This window comes from Mytilus californianus, unplaced genomic scaffold (genome assembly GCF_021869535.1).
Source record: "Mytilus californianus isolate M0D057914Y unplaced genomic scaffold, xbMytCali1.0.p SCAF_4, whole genome shotgun sequence".
NCBI lineage: Eukaryota > Metazoa > Mollusca > Bivalvia > Mytilida > Mytilidae > Mytilus > Mytilus californianus.
The window spans coordinates 20,902,175-20,921,342 of record NW_026262690.1 but is presented as its reverse complement, the minus strand read 5'-3'; the positions used below and the strand labels follow the sequence as shown (position 1 = coordinate 20,921,342).

The following is a 19,168-nucleotide window of genomic DNA, read 5'->3' as shown; positions in this document are numbered from 1 at the left end:
AGAGATCCATACACCGTTCCACATTTATTGTCTGGAAACTAGAAAATGCTCATTTTTGGCCCCTTTTTGGCCCCTAATTCCTTAACTGTTGGTACCATAACCCCCAAAATCAATCCCAACCTTCCTTTTGTGGTATTTAACCTTATGGTCAAATTTCAAAAAGATCCATTCACTTAAACTAAAGTTAGAGTGCGAAAACCAATATGTATTCGGACGACGACGACGACGACGACGACAACGTCATACCAATATACGACCACAAAATTTTTTTGCGGTCGTATAAAAATGCTTATTTTTGGCCCCTTTTTGGCCCCCAATTCCTAAACGTTTCGAGCAATTACCCCAAAACTCAATTCCAGCTTTCCCTTTGTGATATGGAACCTTGTAGTACAATTTCAGAAATATCCAAACACTAACACACAAGTTATTGTCATGAAACTAGAAAAATGCTTGTTTTTTGCCCCTTTTTTTGGCCCCTAATTCCTAAAATTTTGAGGCAATTACCCCAAAATCAATTATAGCCTTCTCTTTGTGATATGGAACCTTGTGGTACAATGTCAGAGAGATCCATACACTTACACACAAGTTATTGTCTGGAAGTTACAAAAATGCTTATTTTTGGCCCCTATTTCCTTAACTGTTGGTACCATAACCCCCAAAATCAATCCCAACCTTCCTTTCGTGGTATAGAACCTTATGGTAAAATTTCATGGAGATCCATTCACTTAAACTAAAGTTAGAGTGCGAAAACCAATGTGTCTTCGGACGACGACGACGACGACGCCAACGTCATACCAATATACGACCAAAATTTTTTAATTTTTGCGGTCGTATAAAAACTTAGTCGCTTGTAACAAAATTCTGACATTATCTGTTTTTACTAATGTCCCTAGAGTCCCATAGCTATTATTGGGTCAAAAGAAGGTCAACCATAACAAAACTTATATATGATATGTGACTTCTCTTTTTACAATTATATACCAGATCTTACCTCATGATTATCTTCAATGAGGGTGATTACAGAGAAGAAGACTGTTAGACTGTCAATTAGAAATTTTTGCCATGTTTTTATATTTGCTAAAATTGAGACGGGATAAGTTTTGCAAAAACAAAAACTCACATTCTTAATTTAGATAGTATTTTGTTTTTTACAGCATTTCTTGAATCCAATAATTTAATCTTTTGTTTTTTACCATTGCTTAACCATGGCAATAATAAATGCATGCACAAATTTCTGAATTTACAGTATTTTCAAGATTTTTTTTAAGACCAATAACCATAATTACATCCAAAGTAGGTCAACAAGACTGAAACTTATATGTGATCTGAAAATAATCATTACAAAATTAAAACCCACAACTAGTATAATATCTACAAAGGCTGAAAAACCAAGAAAACAAGCGTTATTTCAATGAAATTTTCTAAGTTCAATGGCCATAATTTGATCAAAAGTTTGTCAATCAGAGTAAAGCTTTGTGATATGTAACTGTAATTAATCATTATTTAATCATAAACCATCAGCCCAATATCGACAAAGGCTGTGAAAATCAAAGAGAAAATTATTTTTTCCAGTGATATTTACTAAGTCTAATGGTCATATTAAGGTCAAAAGTATGTCTTTCTGAGAGAAACTCGTATGTGATCTGTACCTCACAATATGAAACATGGGATCACTTACTATATCAGAATTAGCTATTCCCATGACATCCATGTAATCTCTTGGAAGACCTTTTCTAAAGTCAACATCCTCTTCAATTGCAACCTGTAAAGCTCTTGGCATTAGCTGAAACACAACAAATAACAGTTTAACAGACATTAACTGAAACACAACAAATAACAGTTTAACAGGCATTAACTGAAACACAACAAATAACAGTTTAACAGGCATTAACTGAAACACAACAAATAATACTTTAACAGGCATTAACTGAAACACAAAAAATAATACTTTAACAGGCATTAACTGAAACACAAATGCCTATGTTATTAAATCACAGTAAGAAGGCATTGTTCAATGGTGTCATTTTAGCTGATTGACATCAGGTCAACAAGTGTAACTCATTTATAAAAACAAATCAAGATTGGTCTATTACTTGCTTGTTGTATTGTAAAATGTAAATTCCTAAGTTCTACAACTCTTTCAAAAAGACAAATTTAAAAATTAAATTTTACCTTTTCCAAAAGATCTCCCCAGGTATTTTTCTGGTAACAGGAAACAGTAATATGCAATGAATGTGTATCTTCTAAAGCTTTACCCTGTCAAAATAGAATCAAAATACTGAAGTACTGAACATCGGATGACCACAAGTTCTTGTGGATGGTCACAAGCACTTGTCTCAGAAAAAAAAATCACATCTCTATACCTGAAAGTGAGGTTAAGGTACATAGATATATTTTTTTCTGAGACAAGTTTGTGCATGGATGATGAATAAATGACAGGGAATTCAACCTCACTGTAATAACTATTATATTGTAGTGATACAAATCAGTATACTCTGGTTTGTTGTTATATATTATATCAATATTTGTATATAACAGTTACATGTATATATAATTTTCATCCATTTGTATATCATTCTATTCTACTATTCTAATAATAGTGCAGTGCAAGTGCATGGTGGACACTTTTCTGTAATAATTCGATTTTTCTAATAGATTGGCATTCATATTTTCCCGCAAAACGTTCTTGAGATATTCTTCTGCATGCGTTAACACAAATTTTCGGTATTCTTGATTTGTTATTGATATATATATTTCTCACGACAAAACATTTTCATATCATTTATCTATGTTCTTAAAAATTATTTTCATGAATATTTATTGATGAAGAAGAAATCAGGAATGTGGATCGAGGCACTTGAAGGGGATTTTGGTTTATCACAAATGAATTTTTTTTAATTAGAGAAACAGATTCTTACATAGTTACTCGCGGATTATCGGATTTATCCAATCTCAAAAGTTAACTTATTGAATTTTATAGTTCTCGCCAAGGCTCAGTCTTTAAAATTCGATAATAAATCTGATAATCCACTGGTACCAAAGTAAGAATCTCTATACAAATTGAATGTACCAGAATTCACACTAAAGTATACAGCTTTATGTTAACAAATTCCATGATATCAAACATAGATTGTCATGGAAGTTACATTCTGCAATGTAACCTTCATACAATACATTGTATAGATTTGGGCAATGTAACTTGTAGATTTTCAAAATGAAACTGGTTTTAAAATGTCTGACTTATCAAAGTTCTTGGTCTTTTCAAGGATTTTGGGTTCATGCTCCAAAACTATGATCAGATCATTCATAATTTTTAATTTTGATACTGTGTACTACCGGATGGATTACTCCCCTTGGGAAGTATAACGGATCACCAGGTTCTAGTACCTACCTGATGGATTACTCCCCTTGGGAAGTATAACAGATCGCCAGGTTCTAGTACCTACCTGATGGATTACTCCCCTTGGGAAGTATAACAGATCACCAGGTTCTAGTACCTACCTGATGGATTACTCCCCTTGGGAAGTATAACAGATCACCAGGTTCTAGTACAACATCCAATATAGGTTCTCCTATATCATCCTCAGAAAAATTACCTGAAATGACACAACATGGTAATTATATTATGACAATTAACTAAATTCTTTGTCTAAAAGTTTTAATTTACAAAATCTAAGGTAGAAGTATTAAAACAAATTACAGTTCACAAGAAAAATAGAGAAAATTCATTGTAAGTGTTGTATGCATATTTTATATATGTAATAGCTAAATAAATTCTAAGTTACAAACTGTATTATCCTAGTTAATAAATACATACCACTAGATAATCTTGGCAATGTTTCTGCATCAGACCTGGAAAAAATATTCTATTATTCAAAACAATTCAAAAAATTTCTTTTAAGTTCTTTACCAAATTCTAAATAAAACAACTGCTTACGTTCTTATAAATCTTACTTTCTATACTTGGATGTATAGATTGTTAATAAAAAGATGGAAATCTTTCAATATTTTCCCCCCAAAAGATTGCATCTCTGTATTTCATAGGTATAAAAATATGCAATAACACATTCAATCGTGTTGTACATATTTTATATACATTCAATCGTGTTGTACATATTTTATTTGACTTGAAACAGTTTAATGACTGAGATTTATATCATAACTTAAGTCCAATTCAAATAGCTATGGTTTAACCCACTAATAAGGAAAGCAAAAAACTTAATAATTGTCTGCAATTTATTACAATACCAACCTGGGGCTATACAATCGCCAGTATTTTTTGCCTTCTAATTGTAGAATAAATGCTTCTATATCATCATAATGGGGAGCAAAGCCTTGTGTTCCAGGTGGTGTCAAATACCTAAAGCAAAAATTATTATTATAAATAACTATTTTAAATCCTATGACACATAGTTTTATTATTAAAAAGGTAGTAAAATATAATGCAAATATAATCATGGCAAACTATAAGCTTTTCCAATTAAATTTCAGGTCAATTATCACATGATTATACAAAAAATATTTATTATAATTCCTTACATACTTCCTCACCATAGGAAAAAATAAAGGGAAAGTTCGATCACAATATAGAAGTAAAACATAAGAACTTACACATTAGCACCACAACAGCATCCAAAATATTCTTGTAAAACTGATAATAATTTCCAAACATTTCTGGAATATGTCTGAGGGTTTAACATTCTAACTGAGCAACCATTCTGCAAAATAACAGTTTAAATTATCTAAATTATACAACTATAACAATAATATATAAAAAAATATAAAGACCACAACATTCCCTATACAGTCTGCAGTGTTTAAGCTAGGATTTTGAGTGCTTTAGTCACTTTTGAGCGAGATGAAAATCAACATTATTTTGGGTAACAGCAAGGGACCAAGGTTGTATGTATATTACTAACTATACATCTTTGTCAGACTATGAAGGACTAATTGCATGATTTGACTGATGTGCCATTTAAATATGAATATTAGGATATAAGATCTGAAAATCTAGTTCAAAATTTTACTTCAATTAGTTTCAGGGGACATTCCTGATCAACAAAAGTTGGGTTCCTTTTTTTAAAACCAGGAATCACAGTATAAATGAACTTGTTGAACTTTGTAAGACTATTACACTGCATAATCATCATCCTTATAAGACGTTTAAATCGATATTTTGAATTAATTTCTTCAAAGTTGGAACCAAGGATTTGTACAAATTCACATGGAACGATTCCAATAACTGTAAACTGTAAAATTAATCGAGAATTGATCACGTTTACTTTCGATTTTCAAATGAAATGTAAACAGGAAGTGACAGGTAGATAATAAATTCAGAATGAATCCGGATTCATCTACCGATTGGTTCGTGTTTAAAAAAAGGCAGGAAATTATCATTTTTTTAATTTCAATTTGCTTAGTAAGAACTATATTTGTCTCTCATTTATTTTGGCACTAAATCTATTTCGTATTTTACGTTTTAGTGTCTATAAATTCATAGGAATACTTTCACGCATGTGCATGCAGTATATCGTAAAGGAAGCACCTGTTTGACTCGTTGATGATGATGGAAGTGTTTAACGTGAAAACAATTCTGAATGTTTTGAATAAATTTCTATCTTTTTAATCGAAATTGAACGTTTTATATCAAAGTTGACGAAAATACGATCAGCTGACGGAACTACGACAAATAACTGCAAGTTATGATCGTTTTAGAAATATTGAAATTAAAAAGCGAATTGTCCGGGGAAAAACAATTTTGTTCAAATGACGAAACTACGACAAGCGAACTGCAAATTGTGGTCGCTGGCCTTGAGAAATATTGAAATTAAAATGCAGACTGACTAATTTTACTGGGGAAAATAATTACCAGGTTAGTGACCCATCCGATGGCGATAAGCGGATTAGCTGTAATCACAACTTTATAACACCTGTTGTAAATGTTAATTAGCTGAGGGTCATAAACTTGTCAAAAACATGTAGACAGGTAGAATTATAGTATTTTCATGCGAAAATATTTTTACACTTTCCAAATTTAAGTGACGAAATTGATTTGAAATACTTTCGTCATTTTGAAAACAGTTTCGTAAATTACGAAAGTGACGAGTGCTAGCAAAATCACTGCAGTCTGCACATTTTTTTCCGCCTGGGGACAGGAAACAAACATATTGTTGTGTTTTTCTTTGTGTAATACACACTGGACACATGTTTCTACTACTTCAAAATAACATGACAGAAGCCCAAAAATGGAATAAATCTCAAGGATATTCCAGAAATAACAAAACACTGGCCATAGTTTTGGGGGACACTCTAATATAATTACATAAGGTGTTGGTTACTTTTGTTTTATGGTGACAGAGGATTACAAAATAATAAATAACAAAAATATGTGTCCATAGGGCATCATTCCCACACTATATCATTTGTGTACTGTGAAATCTAAGCCAAAGCCCTAATTTGCCATATGTATTAATATGTCCCAAGATACCTGATAAAAATCCCAAACAACAGGAGCATGGGCTCGACCTGCAGGATTGTGAGTTTCTCGTTTTCCATCAGTGAATGTGGTCACATCTAAATTTACACCAAAGTGAATATTTTCCTGAAAAATATAATCATTCAATGACATTTAAATGCTATTGATATATTTTTAGGATTTCATTAAAAGGGATTATGTTTTAGAAATACTCTAGGGGTTCATGCTTTGTTATGTAGGATTGAAATATTAAATCTTAAGTGTGAAACATAATTGGTTGTACTGAGAACCTTTCTTACCAGTTCAAAGCAGCAATACACTTTTTTAATGATGTACAAACAACACTTCTGTTTTTTTTTCAGAACAGACAAGAATCTCTACAGGGTTAAAAGGTCAGTTTAGTTCTATAATGCCATTAAATCCTAAAAACGTGGTAAAGTAAAGTTTCTAATATTGTTGTTTGAAAATTTGAATGTCAGGTCATGTCTGAAAGTGAGTGGAGCATTTTTTTAAGGAAAGGGTGAGGAATCTTAGTGATTGACATGCTTAACTTAGGAAAAGTACAGTATTTTATCCCCAACAGCCACAGTTAGAATCTGACCACAGCTTGAGTGTGACTTTCTATCTGTAAAATAACATTTAATCAGGTATCAGAACCATTCCCTATTGCAATAAAAAAAAAAACTTCATGTAATAGTAATTTTCAACTTAAGATGCGTATCGTTCTAAATCTTAGCAGTGGCTGAGTGGTCTAAGTAGTTCATCTATAGTTATGGCTAACCTAGTCAACTCTAACAGTTGTGGGTTCTAATCCTATTTCAACCAGGTGCATTCAACTACGATCTTAATTGACTAGGATGGTTAGTTTACCTGCAGAAGGTTGGTGGTTTTCTCTCACTACCTACAGCAATAAAAGTGTGTGGCCATGCTATAGCCAAGTGTGCTGAAATAGGTGTTAAACAACAATCAATACTATACCTGTCTTAAAATTTTATCTAATTCAGCAGTACTAAACCAGCCATCATTATAATTCTCTAAATGTCTTCTAACTAACAAAGGTTTCCTCTCCCATAGCTCTCTGAAATATTAATACATCTATTTTTTAATAAAAGGAGTAAATTAAGTATATACATTTTTTATGAATTATTTATTAATTTCAGTTAATTCTTGTTTGGATAAACACTTTATTTAATTTCATTTTATAGTTGTGGAAAAAGACTTGTATCAAAACAATACTTTTTAATGTTTGAGTTTGACAAACATGCATATCTATTTTGCCTGAAATTTGTTTTGCTTGTGTATGACTTTTTCCACTCTGGATACAAATGAAATCTTGTATTTGATTAAACAAGACAACAATACTAGTTTTATACATACTTGAAGAACTTATCAGGTTTGATGGGGTGAATTAGACACTCAAATATTTTCTTGGCTTCTTCTGTACTGTTGAACATATAAGGCAAGTTATGGTCCCACACTCCTGTGTTGTTCTCGTCAGTAAAACTCATCACTTGTTCTATATCCTAACAGAGAAGACATGATTTCTATAAATCACCATATTAGTATTTTGATCTTGCTTTCAGACACTGCAAGGATTCTTTGATACAGTACTATTTAGTATTGGTATATAGTTGTAACTCTTTTTTTATACGTTTGTAAAATCATTTAAAAAGATAGCTCCTTTTGTTGTCCTGATTTTTACTTTACTAAATGTTTTTCAACTGATCAAGAAAAGGGGGTGGTCGAGCTATGAATAAAACTAGATAAATGTGTAGTTCTTAATCAGGAACCTGATCACTGGTTGTTGGTTTATATCTTTAAGTTTTTTATCATTTCAGGGGGTACCCAAAACTTTGACTAAAATAGATTTGGCTCTTTTAATTTTCATAAAATTTTGACAAAATATTTACTTTTACCTGGTGACAAAAATTATAAAAATTTCAAGAAATTTGAACCACACAATGAATAATTTCATTGGATATATAGCAGTTTGACAAATGCTAATTTTGATCATTGAGAAGCTTGATTCTCTTTACTAATAGTATGTGATTAAACGTTCAGCTGATTTTTAAAGATTTTACTCCATTAGGTGTTCTGTACCCCTTTAAAGAATTTGTTGATGATTGCAGATTTTTGGTAGTTTGTTTTGTTAAAGGAGGAAGTGCATTAAAGGTCCTATTTGGCCAAAAAAAATAAAGGTTAAAAAAATCATGTGATTTTGGGAGTACAAATGTATGTGCTTAGTTAAAACTGAAGGATTTTTCGATTTTGTTGACACATACAGTTGAACCTCGTCATGTCGAAGGGACAGGACCAAAGTATTCAACTTATCCGAAGTTCTACTCATCCGAGGTCGAGTGTGTCGTCATAAATTTGGAACGCATGAAATACTGTATGAAATTTTGTGTAAACTAGATACTTTGAACAGTGTGCCTTTTTTTTATATGATGCTTTATGATTGTGTATTCAATCTCCATATTTTTTAGTTCTTCATAATAATTCAACACACAAGTACAGATACAAATCATGCACAAATAAAATCAATAGTATACACAAATATTTACAAAGGTCAGTCACTATAAATTATGAAATGGTTTCGATCATTTATCTTTTCAAGTTTTTGTCTGTTGTCTATATATAGTCCTATGGATTTGTTTGTTTATCTTTCCATGTTTTTGTCTGTTGTCTAAATATTATCCTGCAGATTTCAGTTTTTATTGTTTAACTTTTTAAGTCTGTAGTCTTGATCTTGGTCTATGGATTTGATTGTACCGTAAGTGCTCTGAATTATATTTTCTTTATAATAAAAAAAGTCTTTATCCTAAAAATAAATGTATAGGTTAGGCAGTACAACAAGGTTACACTTGATTACACTTTACCTCCATACTCTTGTCTTCTTTCCCAGTTTTCTTCTTTTTACTGGGCTCTGTGTCACCATCTTCACGTTGTCTTTTCCCTGATTTCTCTGAACTCAAAGGTCTTGCAATTTGTAATGCAGCTACACCAAGGTTTGGTGATGATTTCGATTTAGGAGATGTTTTCATAATATTTAGAGAATTTTGTGATCCAGCATTTGTTGGTTTTTGACTCTTTGGAGGAAGGCCAATTCTAACTGGCTTATTGATTGGAACTTTTGGCAAAGATGGAGTGTCATTGGTAGCACTGACAAGAACTGAAAAATTCAGTTGCAAATACTAAATAAAATAAAATTGAAATAAAATTCTAGATTTATAGATATATCTTATTTGTAATTGCAAAAGATTAAAAATATTAGGATCCTGTCATTGAAGACTGTCAAACTATGAGGTACTTGCAGAAAACTCTGGTATTTTAAGAACAATCTTCATTTAATTGTGAATGAAAAGAGATGTGGAGAAAGTGACCAAAATGACACAAAAAAAACTCAAAAGACATCTATCTAGGTCTTCATCATTAGAAATGTGTCTACATAATATATCGCACTCAAAATAATTTCATTCTGAAAACTTATCAATAAACCAGAAGTTATCAAGAATAATGGATGTGTACACATAATCAGCGAACTGTCTCATGTAGAGAGCTGATGTCATTGATATGTACATATAATTAGCTTACAGTTTACTAACTTTGTGCACTGAAATTTGCTTTAAATACCTGTTGTCTTTGGAGATCTTTTTCTAGTGACCATACTAGATGTTGAAGTAACAGTCAACAGATCTGGGTTAGACTTGACACTGGTCAAGGTGACAGAATCTGAGTCCCCTGCTACAGCTTGATCCTCCACCATCTTTAAGATCGATGGCCTAGATTTTGGGGTTCCTCTCATACTTTGCCTTAAGCTACCACCTTTCAACACTTTCTGAAATAGAAAGGCTCATCAAAATTTGTTATCTTCAATTACAATGTGATTGAAATGTTATGAAACATATTTCATAATGCCAATTCCAAATATTCAAGGAATGTTTTTATAAGCAGACAAGGAACACCGGAAAAAATACTTTTCAGTTGTATCTGGAGAAAAGACTATTCAGGTCAAGATTGATTGAACTAATCAAGGGTTGGCAAAAACCTGGGTTTCAAGAGTATTGCCAAGCCCAGTGGGAAGTATTGGGAAACCCCAGATTTTGCCAGGTAATACTGGGAAATATGTATACTGGGTAGTATGAAATAAAGGTTTGAATCTTTAAGAGAATTCAGTGATTAATTACAAATGCAATACATAAAAGTTACTGATCCAGCGTTTTTTCTCTCAAAAAATCTACAAGGAACACCAATTGATTTCATTTTCATTATAGTAAGTGCAGATATTAACAGTTTCATTTGAAAGATGGATATATTTGGTTAATTTCTATGGGATATACATGTTTGTTCTTTTTCATGTGTGTAAAATATAAAAATAAACATTTTTATTTATCATGTTTAAGATACTATACACATATTTTTCATTATAACTTAAATACAAATATTTACCAAAAGTTTTTTTCCTTTTGCACTCTTGCCATCATCAGTTTTTATCATTGGTGTACTAGAAGCTCTCCTGATATTTCCTTTCTCTTCTTCATTACTTACTTTAGGTGTGTCACCTTTTTCCTATTAAAATATAAAACAGGACTTCTATAGGCCTATTCACATTTTTAAAAGAATAATAAAAGCTGTATGCTTTGAACTTTATTGGAAAAAAAACCCCAATTTTTACACAAGCACTTCAGTAAGTGCATATATATATATCATGTTTGTGGTTTACCATCTTTGCCACAAGTTAATTGTTTTCTATTTGGTATTAAATTAATATAAAGATCCACTTTGTTACAACTTGTGATCAATTTATTTGGCAATCGTCAATGACAGTCAGCAGGGTTTAAGAACATCAGTTGTTCGACCTGTTACTCAAATGCGTTTTGTTAAAATATACTTTTTCACTTTTTTTGGTCTTTTGGAAAATGTTGTTTGTGCTGTTTTTAGACCCCTCTACAACGAAATTTGTTTTACATGCACACGTATAAAAATTGCGGTTTTTATCCAACGCAATCATAGGTTTGAACGTTGTTTTCAATTTAGACTTGTTTATATATATATTAAATGACTGAATAATAGCCAACAATAAATCTTACGGGGCGATGGATCATATGATTATGATACAGTACACTACAAAATATAATATATAACCAGTCTAAAAGGGTACAACATCACCAAAAAATAACAATAAAATGAACAAATGCAACTTTAAATATTTCGGATAACAGATATCCTTCATCAGTATGATCATGATGTAAAATGAATCTTATCAACCTATTCTGATTATAAAACTATAGCAATCTTGAATTCTATACAAAAAAACAGTTTTGCCAGAACATCATAGAGACGCTAGTACAATTCTAAAATTTCCAAACTCGGTGCAACGACATACGGTCACATACCTAAAATAAATAGTAATAATTTGCGATATGAGCTTGCACAACTTTAAAATTCCAAAGGTGACGACAGTTAAGATGTTACAGCTACTGCGTGGAAATACATTCCCAATAAACAGCACTGACCGATCTAAGCTTGTATAATATTTCAAATTTGACAAAGGTAGAGTAATTAAAACACAGAGGCTGCGTATTTAAACACCCCAAATAAATAGCAGTTTGATAATGATAAGAAAAATAATTGAAAGTGACTGCATACTTTTACATCCATCCCAAATGAGTAGAACCCTGTAATTAAAACTAGTATAATTAAAAATTCCTTAAAAATGTAGGAGTCTAGTACAGAAGCCGGAGTTACTGGAAACAAGTGATGGCAGGAAAAAAAGTGATAGCATGAAAATGAGTGATGGTAGGCAAAATGAGTGAAACATTCTATGTTTTTTTCATTTATGCCCTCTGAGGAAACTGTCCTTAGCTTTCTTATTCAAAACCTTACCCTAAGGATAAGAATGCTGTAACATCTTAACTGTCGTCACCTTTGGAATTTTAAAGTTGTGCAAGCTCATATCGCAAATTAGTACTATTTTTATTTTAGGTATGTGACCGTATGTCGTTGCACCGTGTTTGGAAATTTTAGATTGTACTAGCGTCTATATGATGTTCTGGCAAAACTGTTTTTTTGTATAGAATTCAAGATTGCTATAGTTTTATAATCAGAATAGGTTGACAAGATTCATTTTACATCATGATCATACTGATGAAGGATATCTGTTATCCGAAATATTTATAGTTACATTTTTTCATTTTATTGTTATTTTTTCGTGATGTTGTACCCTTTAAGACTGATTATATATATATATATCACTTAGGCAAAAAAAAAGATGCTTGTTTCCTGCCTCCTGACAGACTCTTAAGTTCAATCGCCAACCCTCAAATATTTGATTGCCTTTCCAAAAAATTATTCAAGAAAAGAATTGAGTCTCCTTATTTAACTAAAAATCAAATTTCCACTGGATTATTCACAAAAATTTGTAATAAGATCAACCCATATCGCATGCAGAACATGTCAAATCCTTTAAAATTATAAAAGTATCAACATGCATGCACAAATTACCAGATGCATACGTACATAAAGGTAATAAACTTGGAGAAAACATGAAATTTTTTCCAGATTTTGTCAATATGCAAAAAATCAAATCAAATCAAAACATAAAATAAAATCCTGACAGACCAACAGTGTTTTAAACTGGTTGGAGGCAGGAAACAGACATATATTTTTTTCGCCTTACAGTAGTTACATATAGATAAATTCATAATTATGCACAACTCTGAAATGTTTCATCCTGAAATGTTTCCTTCTGTTATTTCATTGTGAGGCCTTTTAGGCTTTAGTTTGGACTCCAATTGACCATGTTGACCAAAAAGTTACTGAGAGTCCCTGTTTTATTTTTGAATTGAGCACACTATCACTATGTCATTATGTGAATCAACCTTCTGTGAAACAAGTTACAAAAAAGACTAGCATTCACTTATTTGTCATCATTACTTGTGACAATATAATGAAGGTTTGGTAAACTTAAGCTGCATGGGTCATACAAACAAAAAAATCATCTGTACACCTCCCAATTCAAACATAGTAAAATAAGTGGAACTTTTGAAATTAAGTTCATTGAATTTTATCAAATTCCATTGTTTTTATATAACAATAATAAAGAATGCAAACAATGAAAATGTACAAATACAAAGGAACCACAGGGTTTGAAGCTAGGAAAATAGAGCAGTAGCCAAGTGGGCAACCAAAAAAAAATAATTGGTAGTCAATCTAATAAGTAAGGGCCCACAGGTTGGCATAAGCGTGTCTATGCGCAAGGTGCCTTACAGCGAAGAGTCTGGGGTAAATTGGGCAAAATCCTGCAATCTGGCACTCTCCTGGCAGCAAAATTGTTTTTAAGGAAATCATGATTTTATATGGAAAACTTAAGAAATTTCTCAAAAAAAAAGTGAAATTCACCATTTAATTTTTTTTCTTGGCCTGGTCTTTAATCCTCAACTGTAAATTGTTTGTTTACCATAAAGGCATTTAATCATTGGGTCCCTTGGTTCCCTTAGCTTGGTTCCCTGTCATATTCAAAATGTACCAAACCAGAGTTGCAGACATTTAATTTTAATAAAAACATTTAATTTATCAGAAGAAAAAAAACATTCTTGACCTTTTAGATGGATCGATACTTTGGTAATATTTTGTTCTTTCTTGTTTGCCTCCCCTTTTAGGTGGTGCGGGTTGGTGAAGAAAGTGTTCAAATTGTCTGGGCAAGATATTTTCGCCAGTCGGATATTATGATTGAAGTATAATAATCGCAAAGTCATGAGAAGGGTGTATAAATTTACGTATGAGAAAAACAACAGCGACAGGGAAATTTTCGTCTTCAGATCAATCACTGCTTAACTTTATTCATCAACTTTTGAAAATAGAATAATCACTAAAATTTAATTACGCTTGGTGAAGTATTAAAATTGAAAATGACGCCACACTTCTGTTTGGTGTCATTTGGCTGTTCCGTTTAACCTGTGACGGGTTAAAGGGAACAACCGAACCACACCAAATTGCTACGGATAAAGTTTTATTTCCATAAGAAGAGGCAGAAGCATGCACACAAACTAAGTAAACAAAGTAGGAAGAATCCGATTAATATTAGAAATATATTGTTAAAATTTCTGTTTTTTAAATTTTTATTTACACTGGAAAAGTGGGCGTCAGAGATTGGATTTTTATTGGCCAACACTGGAATTTGATATTCACACGCCAAGTGGGCGACAGAGATGGAATTTTTATGGGCCCACACTGAAATGTACTCGTTGTTGGAGAGTGGGTGACCGCTAATTTCAAACCCTGAACCAGTATGAATTAAAGACATTGCAATCGGTTTTTAATTTCAGAAATTTTTTTATGCTAAATATTAATTTATAGAGATGTGATATGACTTCAATGGAAAACTATGTTTTCAACATTTTTCTTTTTCCAACAATAAAGCATATCTTCTCATTCTCATCAAAAATTGTTACATTGTTTTCAGTGTGTTAGATTACTAACATTTTGTAACTAGCAATTTAAATGCATTTGTTTGCAATTACTTGATAATTAATTGGCTCCTTCAAAACTTTTTTTCTTGCAGGTTTTTACTTTTACCAACAACTTACTATCACTTTTTAAATTGTTATTTTCACATATATCATTTATATGTTGATGTACTATGAAGATTCCCTAATAACTTGGCCAATAACTAACTAGGACTATACAAACTGAGACTACTAGAAGAATTAAAGCTAGATAAACAATGGTATCTACTTAATTTGAAATTAATTATCAATTAAAATATTCAAATACCCTTGTTCATGTAATATCTTTCTCAACACCAGATTGCAGGAAATAAATATAAATAACAATAACAAGATAAATCAAAGAACCTTTGTGAGCACGCGGACATATCCCACACCCCCCCCCCCCCCCCTCCCCTTGTCACTGGGCAAACAAAATCACTCCAGATTCCTCAGTTCAAAAACTCCCAACTCCTACAAAAGTCAACTCAGTGTTCTCCCCAGGCCCTTAAAGCACCACGGACCCGTGGTCCTATAATTTCCGAGCGTGGTCCTATCAGTCCTCACGCAGTCCTATATTTCTCTTCCGTGGTGCTCTTCTTCTTCTTCCAGGTAAGGAACCGGATTCAATAACTGAATGTATTAGGTCCCACGAAAACTTGGCGCAGTGTCGGACAACACAGAAAGTTTTCTCTTGGCTATTAACATTTAAAACATTATCTATATATACAAAACTATGTACAGGATGTTACTGTCTAGGTTTTAGCAGAGCATGCCTTCAGGGCAGCTCTGAATCCTTCGACTGTGTCTGCTGCTGTCGCTGATGTTGGCAGTTGGTTCCATTCCCTGATGGTCCTTGGAAAGAAGGATTGGCCGAAGGTGTCTGTTGTGGTCCTTTCTTGATAGAAGCGTTTTTTACCTCTGGTCCGACCATCGTTTGGCGTCATATATCTATGTCAATTAGATCATGTTGTATTTTGAACAGCATGCATAGCCTATTTTGTTTCCTGCGGTTTTCAAGGCTTTCCCATTTTAATGATTTTACCATGCGAGTTACACAGCCAGGTGTGCGGTCTGTATAGTTGTTGTTTACAAATCTGGCTGCTCTTTTCTGCACTTGTTCAATTGCCTTTATTTTAATCTGTTTTGTTTGGTCCCATACCAGTGCATGCATATTCAACTGAAGGTCTTACTATTGTTGAATATGCTGCTGCTTTAACCATTTTAGTGCGGTCTTTTAGGTTCCTTCTTATGAAGCCTAGTGTTTTTGTTGCCTTTACTCACTATGTTGTCATTATGTCTGTCCCAGGTTAGGTTATCACTGATTGTTACTCCTAGGTAATTGCTGGCTTCAATGGTGTCTAGTGTGTGTCCATGTAGTTTGTAATAAGTTGGTATCACTGGACGGTTCTTGGATTGTATTTGGATTACAATGCAGTTTTTAGCATTGAAGCTCATTTGCCATTTATTTTCCCAGTCCTCTAATGACGTTAGGTCTTTCTGCAGTAGGTCGCTTTCTGCTTGGTTGCTTATTGTTCTGTAGAGGAGACTGTCGTCCGCACATAATTTGGTCTCTGATGCTGTTGCTGTTTCTGGCATGTGGTTTATGTAGGCCAGGAACAGCAGAGGTCCAAGAACTGTGCCTTGAGGTACACCAGAGTACTGGTACCTGTTCAGAGACAGCTCCCTCTAAGATAACGCTTTGCCTTCTGTTTTGTAGGAATTATCTTATCCACTTGTTTGTTTTAGGGTTAAGGGTTAACTCTGTAATACTCAAGTTTATGTAGTAGGCAATGGTGTGGCACTTTATCAAATGCTTTTGTGAAATCTAGTAGGATGATATCTACTTGGCTGTTACTTTTTAATTTCAATGCAATATCATGAATGGTGATAAGTTGGGATTCGCAAGATCGTTGTTTGCGGAATCCATGTTGTGCGTTTGTAAGAATTTTGTGCTATAATTTCGTTAAATTAGATAAAATTGTGACTTGTAAAATCTCATCTGTGTGCAGTGGCGGATCCAGAACTTTTCATAAGGGGAGGAGGGGCCGCTGACTGACCTAAGGGGGGCCCACTCCAGCCATGCTTCAGTGATTCCCTATATAATCAACCAAATTTTTCCCACAAAAGGGGGGGGGGGGGGCAGGGGCCACCCTTGGATCCGCCTATGGTGTGGTATAAAATTACAGGTGAAATGATAATTACAACAGGTGATTGATTTACCTGATGACGGTTACCTTTTGCTGATTGGATTTAATCGATCAATTACTTGAATTAGCACTTGTAACTTGTTTCTTTTGTGTTTTAATTAATATGGAGATAATTTATGACTTCAATCAACAATTTTATGGTAAGGTTTAGGGTAATTGACGGTTTAGTATAACTCTATATGAGTTAGGACCCCATGTCACGATGAGTAAAACAAGAGCATGAAGACTTCCAAAGTTAGTTGTCTTGAGAGGATTTTTAATTTAATGGGTCCTTGAAATGTCATTTTTGATGAATTTTATCACTGTGAGCATTACACGTGTTTTATTACCTTACGTGAACGAAAAACAGAAAATGCCGACACTTTCTTCATTCTCAAATCGATAAAATAGCTATGTTTAAATTTTCATGTCAAACCCGCCATCCACATGGCTTTTTTAGAACGGAAGTTGTTACATGGATGAATCTATTGTTGTGGGTAACATTTTTTATTTAGAACTAACAAAAAAATGCAATATTTCTTTATTTGAATTAAATTTTACCTTTGCAATGAATGAAGCTTAATATAGTATAGATAATTAATATTTCTACGAAATTTATACGAGAGACAGAAATATTTTTATTATAAATATTGAATAAAAATCACCTATCATCAGAAGTAGAATCGTCTGGTGAAATCGGAAGTCAGTTACCGGAAGTTTTGATTTTTTCACATACCAATGGATGTCAAAAGCTAGTTTTCGTCCAGAATGAATTGTTGAAATGTTACCTAGACCTCTAAAAGTTATCATTAATCTGTAACTTTTAGTTTACGTCTCATTTGACCTGTTTGTCTTTGAGAAATATGCTTTATTAGGCTATGTATTTTGTCTTGAAGTGAACTTGAATTTTTGTCCGTATAATCACCATGGAAATTGTGTCAACTATCATCTATTTCTGGTAATTTATTATGTTTTATACAGTTTATTTCCTAAGTTAGAAGTTTATTCCACTAATTTATTATGGACTAGTTCTGAATGTAATGCCTTTTACAACAGGGAAGGTGGTGGTGGTTGATGTGGTCTGTTTTACTTTTGAATCCAGGTGCAAGGTCCCTTATTTCCATTCGCCCGAGTTGATCATTTGCGAAAACAATTTTCAAAATGATGAGAGTATATGCAATCTTTTTTGTCACTTAAATTTTAAAAGTAAAAAAAGAAATTGTACAAAATTTTACTTGGAGACAAGTTTATAATAACCCCAAGCTAATATTAATAAACGATTATAGCAGGTGTCAATATTTGATGTTATACATGTAGGTAATCCACTTACTCAATGGATAGTAACAGACTTCCCGGTGTCCTAGCACTCCAGTGGTGTTGGGTTGGGGATCTGTCCTTGGTGGTGGGCTGTACGTACATGTGTAAGTGACACATGTATCTCCATTAATCCTGTTAGGGAGTGTTCATGGATACCACTGTACCCTCGCAGCTTTCAAGGGGAGCTCCAAATAACAGAGGTCTCAACCAGAACATACAATGGGTCATTAATGATCCTCTAAAATTTATTGATAAAAATATAATAGATTATTCGGCATTTGAAGACGTATGAAAATCTTTATTGAAATCTTTTCAAAAAAGATTTTCATACGACCACACATTTGGGACATTTTCTGTTGTTTCATGTTACAAAATGTAGTAACATAATTAACATATAAATGAACACTGTAATGAACTCATTAGAAAACATTGTTTTACTTATATTTTCCTCTGTCGTGTAGTAAGTAATCTCATAAACATATATGCCATACAATTAAGTGTGAAAGTGATTTCTTGTACACATTCATTTTGTATTTTGTTTAACCAATGTTTAAAGGAATACAACAATTATAAATGATATTTATTTGGCATATTTACAAAAAAAATGTATTGGATCTAAATTTTCAAGGTAAAAAATCACTAAAATTAAGTCAATCAAATGATATCCGCTGATCTGAATGTCGCACACAACATAGATTACT

The 19,168-nt window shown here is 32.7% G+C and overlaps 1 protein-coding gene across 2 annotated transcripts in view; it reads right to left on the bottom strand.

Moving 5' to 3' along the window:
- The window catches only part of LOC127737655 (ribosomal oxygenase 1-like), a 36,972-nt gene extending 19,352 nt beyond the window's left edge, over positions 1 to 17,620 (bottom strand). The window contains exons 1-14 of one of the 2 annotated variants that reach the window (XM_052248515.1): positions 17,501 to 17,620; positions 10,925 to 11,044; positions 10,109 to 10,313; positions 9,355 to 9,647; positions 7,853 to 7,998; positions 7,454 to 7,553; positions 6,488 to 6,601; positions 4,612 to 4,718; positions 4,253 to 4,360; positions 3,818 to 3,852; positions 3,553 to 3,596; positions 3,392 to 3,442; positions 2,173 to 2,256; positions 1,679 to 1,783 (exon numbers count right to left, since the gene is read on the bottom strand). In XM_052248515.1, coding sequence (XP_052104475.1) covers positions 1,679 to 1,783; positions 2,173 to 2,256; positions 3,392 to 3,442; positions 3,553 to 3,596; positions 3,818 to 3,852; positions 4,253 to 4,360; positions 4,612 to 4,718; positions 6,488 to 6,601; positions 7,454 to 7,553; positions 7,853 to 7,998; positions 9,355 to 9,647; positions 10,109 to 10,313; positions 10,925 to 11,044; positions 17,501 to 17,542 — 1,554 coding nt within the window. In that variant the 5' untranslated portion in view covers positions 17,543 to 17,620. Of the gene's footprint in view, positions 1 to 1,678; positions 1,784 to 2,172; positions 2,257 to 3,391; positions 3,443 to 3,501; positions 3,597 to 3,817; positions 3,853 to 4,252; positions 4,361 to 4,611; positions 4,719 to 6,487; positions 6,602 to 7,453; positions 7,554 to 7,852; positions 7,999 to 9,354; positions 9,648 to 10,108; positions 10,314 to 10,924; positions 11,045 to 17,500 lie in introns of both variants that reach the window. The other variant, XM_052248514.1, reaches the window with a different exon arrangement.
- Positions 17,621 to 19,168: the final 1,548 nt, after the last annotated feature.